The sequence below is a fragment of the Aplidium turbinatum genome, chromosome 18 (assembly GCF_918807975.1).
Source record: "Aplidium turbinatum chromosome 18, kaAplTurb1.1, whole genome shotgun sequence".
In the NCBI taxonomy this organism is placed as follows: Eukaryota; Metazoa; Chordata; class Ascidiacea; order Aplousobranchia; family Polyclinidae; genus Aplidium; species Aplidium turbinatum.
Genome location: NC_137489.1, coordinates 1,126,072 through 1,140,159, shown reverse-complemented (window position 1 = coordinate 1,140,159; position 14,088 = coordinate 1,126,072). Strand labels below are relative to the sequence as shown.

Genomic DNA, 14,088 nt, shown 5'->3' with positions numbered 1-14,088 from the left:
AAATATTTGATGAATTGAAGAGAACAACAAAATGTTTGATTTAAGACATCGCCACCTGATGTGCAGTGGCGCATCCTGGTGGGTTAAGCAAGGGAAGCAATAAAGCTGGTGGGGGTTAGAGCGTGCCGAAGGCACGCGTATTCTAGGGGGGTCCGGGGGCATGCTCCCCCGGAAAATTTTTGCAAAATTACACTTAAATAATGGATTATAACGCTTTCTGGAAACACTTTTAGGGTAATATTTGTATGAAACTTATTAGCAGATAAACAGCTATTAACTTATTAACCGTATCTGTCACTGGCGTAGACCTTATGGTCTCGCCCTCTGCTAATTCAGCAATTTCACATAGAAGCAGTGATGCTAGAAACCTGAGATTTCTTGACTTTTACTTTTTATTCTTGCCCCAACTTTTAATCCCGATTATGTTGGTATCGGATAATTGTGAAGTTCAAAATAAACCTTTTGTCACAGCCAGTTATAAAATGCAAGAAATTTCCTGATATTCAATAGCTTGATTGACAGTTTACTATTAGCGTGCGGTTTCATTTTGTGTCTGTCAGTCATAACACGATGGCGCTAAAATTCCATTCTCTACCCAGGCAGCAAAATCCGTCATTTTTACATTGATTCAACGTCGATTTTTCTGTCTGGGTAGGGAGTTGGTCTTTGACGCGATATGAGTCATTCTTTGCTGGCAGATATCAATTAGGAAGGTAACTTATTATTTGCGCAAATTGCTTTGTAGTGTAAAAAGTGCATGGAATATTGCTTGCACAGAAACGGAAAAACAAAATTGATGAAATTCTGTGTTCTATGCAAGAGGACTTTCAAAATAAAATGTCAACTGGGAAATTTGACCAAGAAATGGCGAAAATAGGTCAAAAACCGAGTCTTTATCACCTTTTCTACCTAAAATACACAATCACGAATATATTTTGCGAAATAAATTGATTGAAGTGATAGATAAGGCTTTTGACCAACGGCATATTTTTTCCCGTTGTTATTTGATATAAGCCGACGGAGTAATTAGCAATAAGAAAGACGTAGACCTGATGGTCTCGGCCAGTAACTCTTGACGCCAAAAGGAAGCAGTGACAGATACGGTTAAAGGTAGCTCTTATCTACACACAAACGGGTAAAAACTGCGGCTAAAATTAGAGAACACAAAAAACTCAGCTACACAAAAATCCTACAGAGTAAGCGATTCTGAAATTGCTTCCACAGATTAGTTAAAAGAAGCGTAAATCGCGTAAACTTTGCGCGATTTACGATTTGCAAAATTTATTGGTGTCTTTCTGTGTGTCTAAAACAAGTCCTGGGGGGTTTTAATACCCAGATGTCTTGGAAAACAATATAAATTTATACAAATTATATTATATTTTTAACAAAGGGTTCAACTTCGGAATCCAAACTTTGAAAATTTGGGGGGGCCATGGCCCCTTTCGCCCCCCCCCCCTGGCTACGCCTATGGTTTAGGTTACTACAATCAGGTTTTGATATGTTCATAGGTTGCCACATGTTGCAGCCTTAATTGATTTAAAACGTTTTGTATGTGCGAAAGATAGAACAAGAATGCACTGTTTGTATTTTATTGTGCAGGCGTAACAATACTAATCAAGATTGTTACTAATCATCTATCAAGATACAAGATCATACAAGATATACAAGATCATACAAGATCATACAGGATCATACAAGATCTATACAAGATACAAGATATCAAGATACAAGATACAAGATACACTATCAAGATACTAATCATCAAGACTGATGGGTTAATGGCGTAGCCTAATAGTAATAAACGGCGTAGTCTAGGGATAGATGTCAAAAGTACACCAAAATATGCCGAATCACAATGCTGTAAATACATTAATTTGTGAAAATCCAACGTCAAAATGCGTTGATTTAAGGGAATCCAACGTTTACATGGAATCCAACGACAAGTTATTTTACAGCAACATAATTATGTGTTCTTCCATAGGCCCTATAGCCTGGTCTTTACCTGATTTAACCTTTCAAATAGGTAAATCAAGTCTGATTAAGAAATGTATTAATTAATAGACTTGTGATACTTTCACCTTATAATTTAACTTCCCTAAAAACGCGGTGGGATGGCGCAGCGGATAAGGCGTTCACTTTCCAATCATGCAATCCTGGTTCTGCTCCCAGCTTCAGCTGGTTTTTGACAAACACCGCTCACCTCCACCCAGGATGTAATAAATTGGGTGGGCATAGTTGCTGAAGGAAAGACGGCCGAGAAAAAAGAACTGGCCACCCTACTCTCGTTAGTGCCGAAGGCTTAGTACAATGAGAACCTCATCTTCTCATCTCACGATGCTTTGGACCAAGTAGGCTATGGGACTCACCTTTACCTTTACCCAAAAAAGCGTAGCATATCATGTTTCTAAATAGAAAGCCTGGATCATATGGCATTTCGATACTATACCACATCAGTTTGATGAAAAAAAAATGACTCTGCATTTGTCTCAATTTCTTCTAGTTCTTACACGTAGCCTAAAGAGACTTGGGAAAGATTGGTGACGTAGTTTAATGGGATATCAAACGTCAAACAGTCAAATAAATGGTCGAATAGGTCTATTTATGAGATGATAAATGAAATATCTTGAACTGTCGGATAGTTTACCACTTCCAGCACATAAAGAAATCAAATTCTAAACAGCAAACGACTTCGTCAATTTTGACATAAATATAAATTACACTCCCTTTTGCAACAACTACTTTAAATTTGGCAATAACTTCCACTTTTACAATTTATTCAAAATCGGCTGGAACTCTACAATATTTTTCAACATACTTTCGTTACAACTTTTAATCCACACAATATACAACTCCAAACACAACTCTCATCAATTGCAACAAATCAGGTGGCTATTCATAACAGGTTTGCTTGGACAAGAAGCTTCCAAAGACTAGGATAATATTACATCACAAAGACTCGTTCTTCTGGTCAACAAGTCAAAGAAGTTTCCAGAATGTCACGTGCACAAATTTTTCTAGAGGCAGATTTCACAATAACAGATTGCATAACTAAAAGGTAACTATCGGTCAGTATTCGACAAAACACACAACAGAAATACACAACAATGTAGTTCACCTAATTCAGAACAAAACTGCAGCCTTCCGCGGGGCTACGCATATTGATGGTGACAATATTCTAGCCAGCAATGACAACTGGGTAACAAATGGGTAATATTTTAGGCCCTGACCGGGCTGCCCAGTGGAGACCAGTAAAATTTGTCCGCAAGCTTATTTCTTCATCCAACTGGGCAGCTTTGTTTCAAACTTGTTTCATTTGCAATTTGGTCACTTATGTCACCAATTACTCTATTTTACTCAATCCAAAGAACGAAAAATTGAAGCCAAATTAACCGAAAAGATAAAGAACTAAATCAATCTAAATTAACTTTCTTTTAATGCACTGATTCACTGAAGAGATCCCTGAGATTGAAACAGTTAGACTCTGTCTACAGTAGTACAGTTGATAATGCCTTAAGCGATTACTGTAATTATTATTAGGCCTATACAATTTCTCTAATAAAACAGAATCCGTCGTGGGATTATCAAAAGCTTCAGCACCAAAATGATCGTTTCCGAAGAAAGTCGTCTTCAAATGAGGATATCTGTGAATTGGTTGCACCAAATTGTGGCATACCGCAAAAACCATGGCATGCTCATTCAGGACTTAAAATGCAACGCTGTAGCCCAGGGCTACTCAACTGGCGGACCGCGGTCCGAATCCGGACCTTCTGGGTGATAAAGGTTGACCTACAGCTTTTGGAAGAATAACGTCATTGCCACGCTTCAGGGCTTCTTTAAACAGATTTCTACTGGAAAGAAGCAATTTTTAGTTTGGTTGTCCTAGTTGCTGGGGGGCTTCGACTCCCAGACTCCCAACACTTTCTCAGAAATTCAATTCGAGTTACATTTAACCTAAAAAAGGAGTTTGGTACAGATGATTTAACTTTCGTGCTTGCGAGGGAAATAACTTATTTACCGGACCGCTAAAAATATTTAACTTGTCTAACTGGACCTTTGTTAATATTAGTTGAGTAACCCTGATGTAGACTAATCCCAAATATCGTTCGTTCAAGATCGAACTTGCCGGCCAACTGCTGTACCGTAGCCTACAACTACAGATGTTCAACATAAGTTATATTTTGCGACTTTTAGTAAACGTTTGAGTAGGCCTATGGTAGGCTCATAACAAAATTGTTTGCATGCGCTTACATGAACAAACTGAAGGCAGAGCAAAGATAATCCATAGCAGGGGCGGATCTACCGGGTGGGCTTGAATGGTACAGGCCCACCCAAATTGACAGTGGGCCCACCCAAAATCAGATTCATAAAAAAAATATTAATGCTTAACACCAGAACAACCAAGCGGTACTGAATTGTCTGTAGCATCACTATTTCACACTAAAAGCTACACATGCAACTTTCCGTAAAAATTCGAAGGATGACTTTGATGACTTGCTCAAACTGTCAGAAGAACTGATGGTAAAACATGTGATAACTAACTGGGACGTGGTTGCTTCTCGTGAAAGCAAGCTGCTTTCGAAGTTTCACAAGTCTGTTGTCGCCTCAACGCTGGGAAAAACGTCGGCTGTCAAGAGCAAGGAGGATTTAAGGGCGCTGTGGAACTGTATTCTTGACAGGCAGACAATGGAGTTAAACTGCCGCTTTATGGACGACACTTTGATGATGGATTAATGAGAGCAGCGGCCTCTTTCGCACCTGGATCTACCACTTTTGGCGAAAAAAAAAACATTCTAAATAGTGTGTATGCACTGTATGGCATTGAGATCGCAGATGCTGCAAATGCTGTATTCATTCAACACATCAGACGGAAAATGGATCAGGAAAACTCCCCTACATTATAGAAGTACTGGACAGCTGTCCTGCTGACATTTTCCCTCACATAAACAGTGTTTTAAGGACCATCATAACACTGCCTTCCGCGTCCTGCAGCGTTGAGAGACTTTTCTTCGCAACAAACAGGATCCAAACGCGCTTATCATCCATGCTGATTGGACGCCTTAACAACTTGACACTTTTGTCTTTTGAAAGACAACTCTTCGACAGTTCGGATTATGATGACATATCAACTTTTTTAACTCGAAACCTAGGAGACTCCGCCTTGTGTAGAAGCTCCGGTAACACTAAGTTTTTGTATGTTGGTCCACCGTGACATTATTGGTGAAGGCCCACCAAGATATTTCCTAGGCCCACCCATAAATTACGTTCTGGATCCGCCACTGATCCATAGGCCTATATTTATTTTTTTTACTTTACTGAAGGCTTTTGATGATAACTAACAAACCAATTGAAGCAGCTTCTTGATTTCTGTTACAACCAATTGCCACGTTATTTTTCATTGCAAGTCATCCTTGGTTTGAAGTAATATTCAAAAATGTGTTGACATTGATGTGCAGTAGCCAATATGGTAACAATGAACAGTCAATAAACGCAAAACAAGTAATTCCCAAGCAATATTTACACGTGCATGCAAAACATCAATACTGCGTCATAATAACATAGTTTTTATTTTTGACGAAGAGTGATCAATAGGAGCGTGTGATTTGTTGCTTATGAACTTTGCCTTCGCTGCATTTGGATGCGTATCAATGACGGAATCTTCTTTATCTTTCTTGTTAGAAATGACGAGTATATCCACGGATTCACTGCGCTGTTGATCGGGATGAGAAAAATGGCAGTTATCGGGTAAGCCATGGCTGGTATTACAACTCCACCAAACGACAGGAAGGACATAATGCAAATAGGAATCCAACACAAGAAGTCAGTGATGATAATGCGCATGATCGCTCCAGATAAGTCTTTGCTTCTTTTGGCTTGTGCTTGACTGACGGTGTTGGCATTGTTTGATTTAGCTGCTAAAACAATAGCAATATCAGTAGGCTAAAGGTTAAATAGGATCCTCTGTGCATGAACGTATCGTATATAAACAACATTAAACAAACCAAGCAAAAGCATCGCATACAACGCAGCTTTTAACGGTTGGGAGATTGTTTTACTTTAATGAATAATTATAATTGGCCTACAATAGGCTATACTATGATCAATAATAATGTTGAAAGATCTGAGTTGATTCCAGATGTAGGCTAATCATACATCAAACTTAAAATTCAAAACACGTTACCGACTGTGCTCTTTTTATGTAAAGCCATGTGAATAAGTCGGGTTATATTATGGTTGCATTGTGAAGTCATGGGAATAAGTCAGTTTATATTGTGGCTACATTGTGAAGCCATGGGAATAAGTCGGGTTATACCAGGCCCGTAATTATACATTTTAGCTTGGGGGGGCTCAAAAGCTGTTGCGAAGTAAAAGGCTATGCACATAACATTTGTAGTTGCAATTAGTCTAATTTGCGGTTTTTCGGGCAAAGGCACGGCATATGTTATAAAGTCACAAGGTGCTAGATAGCAGTAATTTCGAATGATTGGGATAATTCCAGCCAAAACATGGGTAATTCCTGCCAAAATGATTGCAGAATAGAATAGATGCAATCAGTGGCGTAGCCAGGAATTTGTAAAGGGGGGTTTTTGACGACCCAGCGGCGGGGAGTCTGGGGGGCTTCCCCCAGAAAATTTTGAAAAATTGCTTTGAATTTGGTGCATTCTAAGAGCATTTTCAACAAAAATGTGGGTATGAATATTCCTGCAAAATTGTGCTGTCCGGTGGCATAGCAAAAGAATAAGATCATGTTTTCTTCGGCATTTTTCGGAAATAAAGCTAAGTCTCTATGTTTTCTTGTTGCTAAATCCTGGCTGAGATGTTTGAATGTTGGGTATTGACAAAACTCGCTCTTTTAATGCAGTTTTGCTTAAAATTAGGCAATTTCTTTTTAGACTGAAAGCATCACACGTGCCAAAGGGGGGGGGGTTGTAATCCCCACCCCCCCCCTTGGCTACGCCACTGGATGCAATATTTTTAACACACAACTTTGTCAGGAATGACCCTCGTGACTTTGTCTGGTGCAGGTCTCCACCAAACCAATTTATCCCCTTTGGGGTGTAACATTCGGCAGTAGCCTAAACGTCAAAAAACACTAACAGCTATCCAAGCTGATACCAATGTTGATTTATTTGTTTTTAAGAGATATTCATGGACAATATTTCCAAAACCAGCATCTTACTCCATTTTGTAATTGCTTTTACTTGAGATGCCTTGCCAAAAAAACTCACCCAAATTTAAAAATCATTATCGTGCAATCTGTCTGGAATAACCCTATAACTATTACCCCACCAGTACATAACAACTATAAAATTACAAGCAAGATAATTGTACAAAGTGACATATGAGAATCAAAAAAAATTAAATATAGAAAGTCTTGGGTCTGGGATTACCGTAGGCTACTCATTTGGAATTGGAAAACCAAATGTAGCTTGCCTGGCAGAGTTTTTACTTTGAGCTTGGGGTGGCATTGCCCCCCCAAGCCCCCCCCCGGCAATTACGGGCCTGGGTTATACTGTGTGTACATTGTAGGCTACATACTAAATATGATCCACATAAGCAAAGAGCCAGTCGTGGACAGTTACGTTGACATGGGGGTCCAAGCGGTACTTTTGGACCGGGGTCAGGGATGATTTTAAAAGTCCAAAACTTTTCCGAGGGTCCCGGAACTTCACAAAACCACGTCGTATTTTTGGAGATAGTGCCCTTTCTTTGAAAGTGTTTTAATTTGGGCTCTAGAATCTCATTGGCCTCGGGCCCAAGTTATGCTTTGAACGGCCCTGGTTGTAAATGATCATGGCAGTTGTAGGACAACAATAAATAAACAATATCATTATTATTATTTCCCAGTGCAAACACATTACCTTGATTGTTTTTGTAACTCGCAGAACAGTAAAGTAGCATATAAACAATGAACATGTAGAAAAATGCTGCAAAATTCATCAGTAAAATTCCAAACGAGTAATCGAATGCCGGTTCGTTTGCAGCGCCATAATATCTGATAAACGTAAAAATAGAAATGAGAAAATGTTTAAAGACATATCGGAAGTAAGACTAACAAAACATTTTAGTAATTGCTTCTTTACGTCATTGTTTTAGTAATTGGTTATTAACACTTGTTTCGCTTATCCTTTTTACGTGAACTCTGACAAGGATTCGTAATGAACCCAAACCTGCAGCTGAAACTAATTTGGCTTCACTGCGTCGCCGAATGCCGATAACAAAGTTTTTCTTTCTTACTTTACCAGCAGCTAAATTAAAAATCAAATTTCAAAAAAAACTACAAAAATGCTAACATTTGCAAAAACTGCAGAAGTTGTTCCCCTCAACATGGTTCATTTGTGAGAGCAGCCGTTCTCTTGTACCGACTGCTGTCTCACATCTTGTGCACCCGCCACATATGCAGTGCAGTTCTCTTAATTCAATTGTTTAGCCTACCGTACTTTCAAGTTTAAATTATTATTTAATTAGCACTGCGCCTGGCAACACCAGACGTAGGAATATTTCGTACATAAATAAGGAGACCAGGCATGTATCTTTCTTTTCGACCTACGCACTCACGACGAGAAGTCAGTGACGTTTCTGAATCCGCTCCGATCGCTGCATGAACAATTGCCGTAATAAAAGATGTACTTCCTGAATTCTCAAATCTAGTGTTGCACTCAAGTCCTCCAACCCAGCAACGTTATCATATCAAGCCAGAAGCGTTACACTCTGTTGTGGATTTACAGAAGGGCAGTGCAGTTATTGTATCTTGAACAATAGAGTGCCAGGTCATGTGGCTTAACTTTCGCCGCGCTTTCAAGATTTCACGGCTTCTGTGAGTTTCGTTTCCAACAAAAAATATATATTTGATTATAAACAGAAGAAAATATTAGTTTTAGAAAGAATTGAAGTTGATAAAAACCAAGAATTTGAATCTAACGAAACAAAATCAAAATATATTTTCAAGGTATTTTTGTTTTAAACTCTAAACTTCTTAGGAAAAGTATTTAAAATATTGCACTCACCTTGGTAAGCAAACTCCATCTGTGCTGTAATATCCAAATGATGCAAATGAAGTTTGGGAAGACTCCTCACAATAATATGGAACAACTAAGGACTTGTTGTATATATTGCAAAAAGTAGGAATGGACAAGGATATGACTTCTTCTGGAATGGCTTGTCTTTCACCAGGAAGCTTGTTTGCAATTTCAATCAAATTCATTAGTTGCTTTGTGCTAACAGACTGTGGTATGTAAGGTTGATCAATGACAATTTCAGTTGCCAGGTTGTTAGAAGTTGATGGGAAAGTTGGAATGACAGCAAGAAGTATTGACAAGACCCACAAGCATGCGATTATGGAACTGAGACGCCTCCAACTCATGAACTTTGCTTTGAAAGGTTTCCTAACTACATACAATCGATAAGATGACATCACAACCAACATGCAAACCGACATTTCACTTGAAACTACAGCAAGGACACCAGCGAACACACATTGATTGCTGAGTAACCAATTTTGCCTCTCTTGACAATAAGTTCCAGAATATTCAAGCGCTTTTACAGCAATAAATAAAAGATAGAAACCCATCAGGAAATCAGACACTGCTAAGTTTAGGAGCATGATGTTGAAACAGAGTCCAGTTGCACTTGAAGAAGCGTTTGCGTTTCGATTGGTTTCCACAATGTCCACAGATGTTTTGATTATTACAATCAAGTTTCCTACCACCGCTGATATCATTATGATCCACAAAGCAACATAAAAGAATCTGTTTCCAATAAGTTCGGTTTGTGATGAAATACTTGAGCTTGTGACAAGGCATTCGTCTGTGAAGTCTTCACAATCAAATGTTCCATCAAAAACTTTATGAGTTGGAAGAAATTTTTTGTTGTCATCGCAATAAAAATGTGTCAAAGATGAACAATTCAACTCATCGACCAAATTGTCACAATCCTTCACTAAGTTGCATCTGTAAGGTCAACGTAGTGAGTTGAAAATGTATTGTCAACTTAATTTAAATAGATGTACACAGTGAGTTGTAAACTAAAGTTTGTTTTGCATCAACACAGATTTTCTTTGTCATTTGCTTTGTATTTTCCGCCCAATCATATAAAGTTAAATTTGAATTCATTTGTACGGTTCAACCGAAATTAACTCAAATTCGTAGATGTTGTCATTTGGTGCATTGCTGAGCAAATAAACTTTTTCTTTTGTGAGAATATTTGAACCGTTGACAAACTCTATTGTTGCCTCCCTGATGAGGTCTGGCTGTTATGATGAGGTCTGGTTGTTATGATGAGGTCTGGCTGTTATGATGAGGTCTGGTTGTTATGATGAGGTCTGGCTGTTATGATGAGGTCTGGCTGTTATGATGAGGTCTGGTTGTTATGATGAGGTCTGGCTGTTATGATGAGGTCTGGATGTTATGATGAGGTCTGGCTGTTATCGTAAATCGAGCTACTTTTTTCATTGCAGCAAGACCAAGCATGTTGTCACTTAGCCTTGATGGCTGCCATGGTACAAAGATGTCGACAGGCATCGGCTGGCAACGTTCAATCTTCTTTCACAATGCAATAGATTGAGTTTCTCTTTTAGCAACATGATCGTTGCTTAATTGACTTCACACATGTATTGTGGAATGTAGATTCTAACGACTTGTTTTAGCCTGATACTACGAGTTCGCTGTGGTTATAACGAATTACACAAGCTTTCGAAAAACAGTTCTCTAGTCATGTGCCATGACGAATTGTGTTATGACTTCTATTGCTATAGTTGGTTGTTTAAATAAAATGAACCCGATATTTCATTTCAAAATGATTATTTTCGTACCGGTATTGCATGTTTAATTCATGTCATATGCATCGCATCGTCTGAAATAATAAAATATAAAAATAATAAGAAACTACTACTCAATGGAGATTCGATGCTCACTCAAGTCGGAATTCGATTCCCGTTCAAGACACATTAATATGCACCACAGATGATGCGGAACAAGGGTGAAGCTCGAGTATGGCGTCTTCTATTCTCGTTCGATCGGAGTCTTAATGAAACTACTACTTGCAATCTATAAATGTGTACCACCAGTAGCGAATCTAGAAAGAATATTGGTGGAGGACTAGTTGGTTGAGCTTCAAACAATGTAGAAAAAATGGTGACATTGGGAAAGAGAAGTTCCGAAGAAGCGACCAGATTGGTATAGGGCTTACTGGGGGCTTACTCTAAAAAATTAAAATGACAAATTTCACCTTGTTTTAGTCAATATGTGTGCATTTTGTGATCCAGTAGCCTATAGTAGTTTATTGCTCAGAACGCTTACTTTGTATTTTCCCGAAATTATCCGATTAAATTTAGATTTGTGTAAAGATTCAAGTTAGCCAACAGGATCTAGTTTAAAACTCGAAAGTTATAAGTTAAATTTCAACCATTTTTTGACCCCGACAGAAAGGTTTCAATAAATTGATTTTTACAAAGTTTTTTTATTGTGTTGTAGCTATAGTGTTGTAGGCTATAATGTTGTAGGCTCCGGTGTTTTAGTAAAATTTCGAAAATTGTCCCAGGTGTCTGCACCTTCCTCTACAGTATATAAGGCTCGTTTAATCTCATATCTACTAGCAGTGGGGTAAGTTAATTTAATTGTTCACTTATTGAATTAGCAATGTGTATACCTCGAAGTAGGCTATTGCATTATTTCCTCAGTATTTAGGTTTATAAAGTTCTGAAAGCACGCTTGCCCATTGCTGCCGTTAAGTTAAACCGCATTTCGGTAGTTTTTTTTTTCACTTCAAAAATTTTAGATCACTGTTCGGTTATTACTCTTCATCGTTAACGAAATTACAACATTAAAATCTCTGCATTTGCCCTCTTTCTTGTGTTGTGTCCCTTCAAAGTGTATATGTTTTTATGTAAAGTTTTGTCTTATTCGTTACATAGTAGCCTAAGCTTTCTATTTTAATTATGCATGAAAAGTCTGCCAGAGCTTAGAGTTCCAACATTTATTGCTGGTATGCAATCCTTCATACAAAACGCGTTATCTCAGAGTCAGCTCCTCAACTGTTGAAATGATTCTCTTATTTTTATCATGGAAGCAAAAATATTGTTTAAATTGATAATTTGACTGAATGCTTTCTATTTCACTTGCCATTATGAGTAATATCTCATGACGTTTGCTTGCCACGTATAATTGACTTGTACATCACTTAGGAGCATGATTGCGCCACTACCGTAGATGTCACGCTATAGCCTATGTTCTATTATTTTGATTAGTTTGGAACCTACAATTTGTTACAAACCATTCACCTGTCTCCCGTACAATGATCATGATAAACTGGAGATGAAGGATCGTTTTCGTCACAATGCTTCAGAAGAGGACAAAACATCTCATCACTTTTGTCATCGCAGTCTACAATCTTATCGCATGCATCCCAAGAACTTGGCCCACAACGAAGACCCCCACATTGGCCGTGAACTTGAGGGTTTGCTTGACCATCAAAGAAGAGGCAATTAAACCAATCACAATAAGGTGATTCCTCTGAAATGGACACACTGAAGTTAATTCGATGTATTTTATACTTAGTGATGAAAATATATTAAATTTTTCTGTCCAAAAATGATTAATTGAAAGCCGAATAATCGATATTTCACATTTTCAAATAGAAAATAGGATTGCAGCAAACTTTTTTTTCATTCAGACGCTTTTTGCAACTTCTTAGATTCAACGTGGTTATTCCCCAGATTCACAACCATCAGAACCGACTTAACTTGGTAGGCTATACGTCATGTGGTACTAAGGCATCTTGTAATTGTCAACAATTAAACCTTTTGACTTAATTCGCAATTACCTAACTGGGTAGCTTGTGACCCCACAGGATTTTGCAAGAAAAATTTAATTACCGAAACTCTTTACCAAGTTAGGCTACAAACCAAAACAACTGGAATTTATGAAATTGGAGGTTAATAGTTCGAACAATAAAAGGAGCATGACGTCAGTGCGGTCTATAGTATGAGAGGTACGTGGTTGCAAATTTTTATTTGGGTTATTAGCAACCCATTTAGGCGTTTGAGGGTTAAAAAGAATCCATTCTTCAATTGATTAGAATTTATGACAAATAATCACTTAACAAGTTTACGCCTCACAATCTATTACTGACGACCAAGCCAAGCAACACTTGTTTAGTTGTCAAACAAACATGATGTTCATGAAACTCTGCACAGTCAAGAAAAAATATGCACAGTGTGCATAAAGTGTCTCTTGGCTCAAAAACGATTGAAAAATATTGGAATCTAACGGATCAAACTCAACTTGACATCACTCTTGCAATAATTCATTCAAACTCAACCACTCATTACTCGTTTATCATCTACAACAAAAATAAACTTAGTCAATTTGAAACTGCACAAAGCTCACGACCAATCCACTTAATCCAAGACAACAAATGTGAACCCACGAAGAATGCGCAGACATCACAACATAAACAAAGCTCATAGCAAACTTTTGAAAACTAAACTGTTTGAGATTTATCGCATACAATAGCCTAAGATCTGGCGTTCAAAACTGATACAAATATATTACCAAAATCAACAAGGAAAGGCATGACTTGCGTATCACTCATCACGGTCATAGCCTGATTAGAGACGCTTATCAGAATGATATTTTTGTTTTATATTGTGTAGCATACAAAATCCATTTTAAAAATAGTATCGTGTTTCAGTCGAAATTAAATTAATTTGATTTTGATCTTTTTTTGAAATTTTCAATGTCTGCAACTTACCAGGGCAGCCAACCCCACATTCATCTTCAGCACGCTCGCAATCGAGACGCCCATCGCATTTTGTGGCGCTGATAAGACCAGGACTACTAAAACTGAAATTGAACGAAGTAACAAATCAAAAGATCAATTGAATTGAATAACAACGTGATTTCACACAAGGTGGTTCAGTTTGGCACAAAAGCTGTCTTTGGCAATATCATAGAGCAGTGTTGTACGTTGACGCTGAGGCTAGCGCCGTCATTTTTGTTTTTAATTGACGGAAGTGATGGCGCCGTCAACTATTTTGCCGATTTTAAGCGTCAAGCGCTATGCGTCATTTTTGCTATCTCGTTTCACAATGAA

At 38.0% G+C, this 14,088-nt stretch overlaps 1 protein-coding gene across 1 annotated transcript; it reads right to left on the bottom strand.

Annotated features, from left to right (window-relative positions):
• Window positions 1-1,655: 1,655 nt before the first annotated feature.
• Window positions 1,656-9,801, bottom strand: LOC145787575 (G-protein coupled receptor GRL101-like). Its single transcript, XM_082599343.1, has 3 exons — window positions 9,006-9,801; window positions 7,860-7,993; window positions 1,656-5,909 (listed from the first exon to the last, which is right to left on the bottom strand). The coding sequence occupies exons 1-3, from the start codon at window positions 9,716-9,718 to the stop codon at window positions 5,608-5,610; spliced, it is 1,149 nt and encodes a 382-aa protein (XP_082455469.1). The 5' UTR covers window positions 9,719-9,801; the 3' UTR covers window positions 1,656-5,607.
• Between the last annotated feature and the right edge of the window lie 4,287 nt (window positions 9,802-14,088).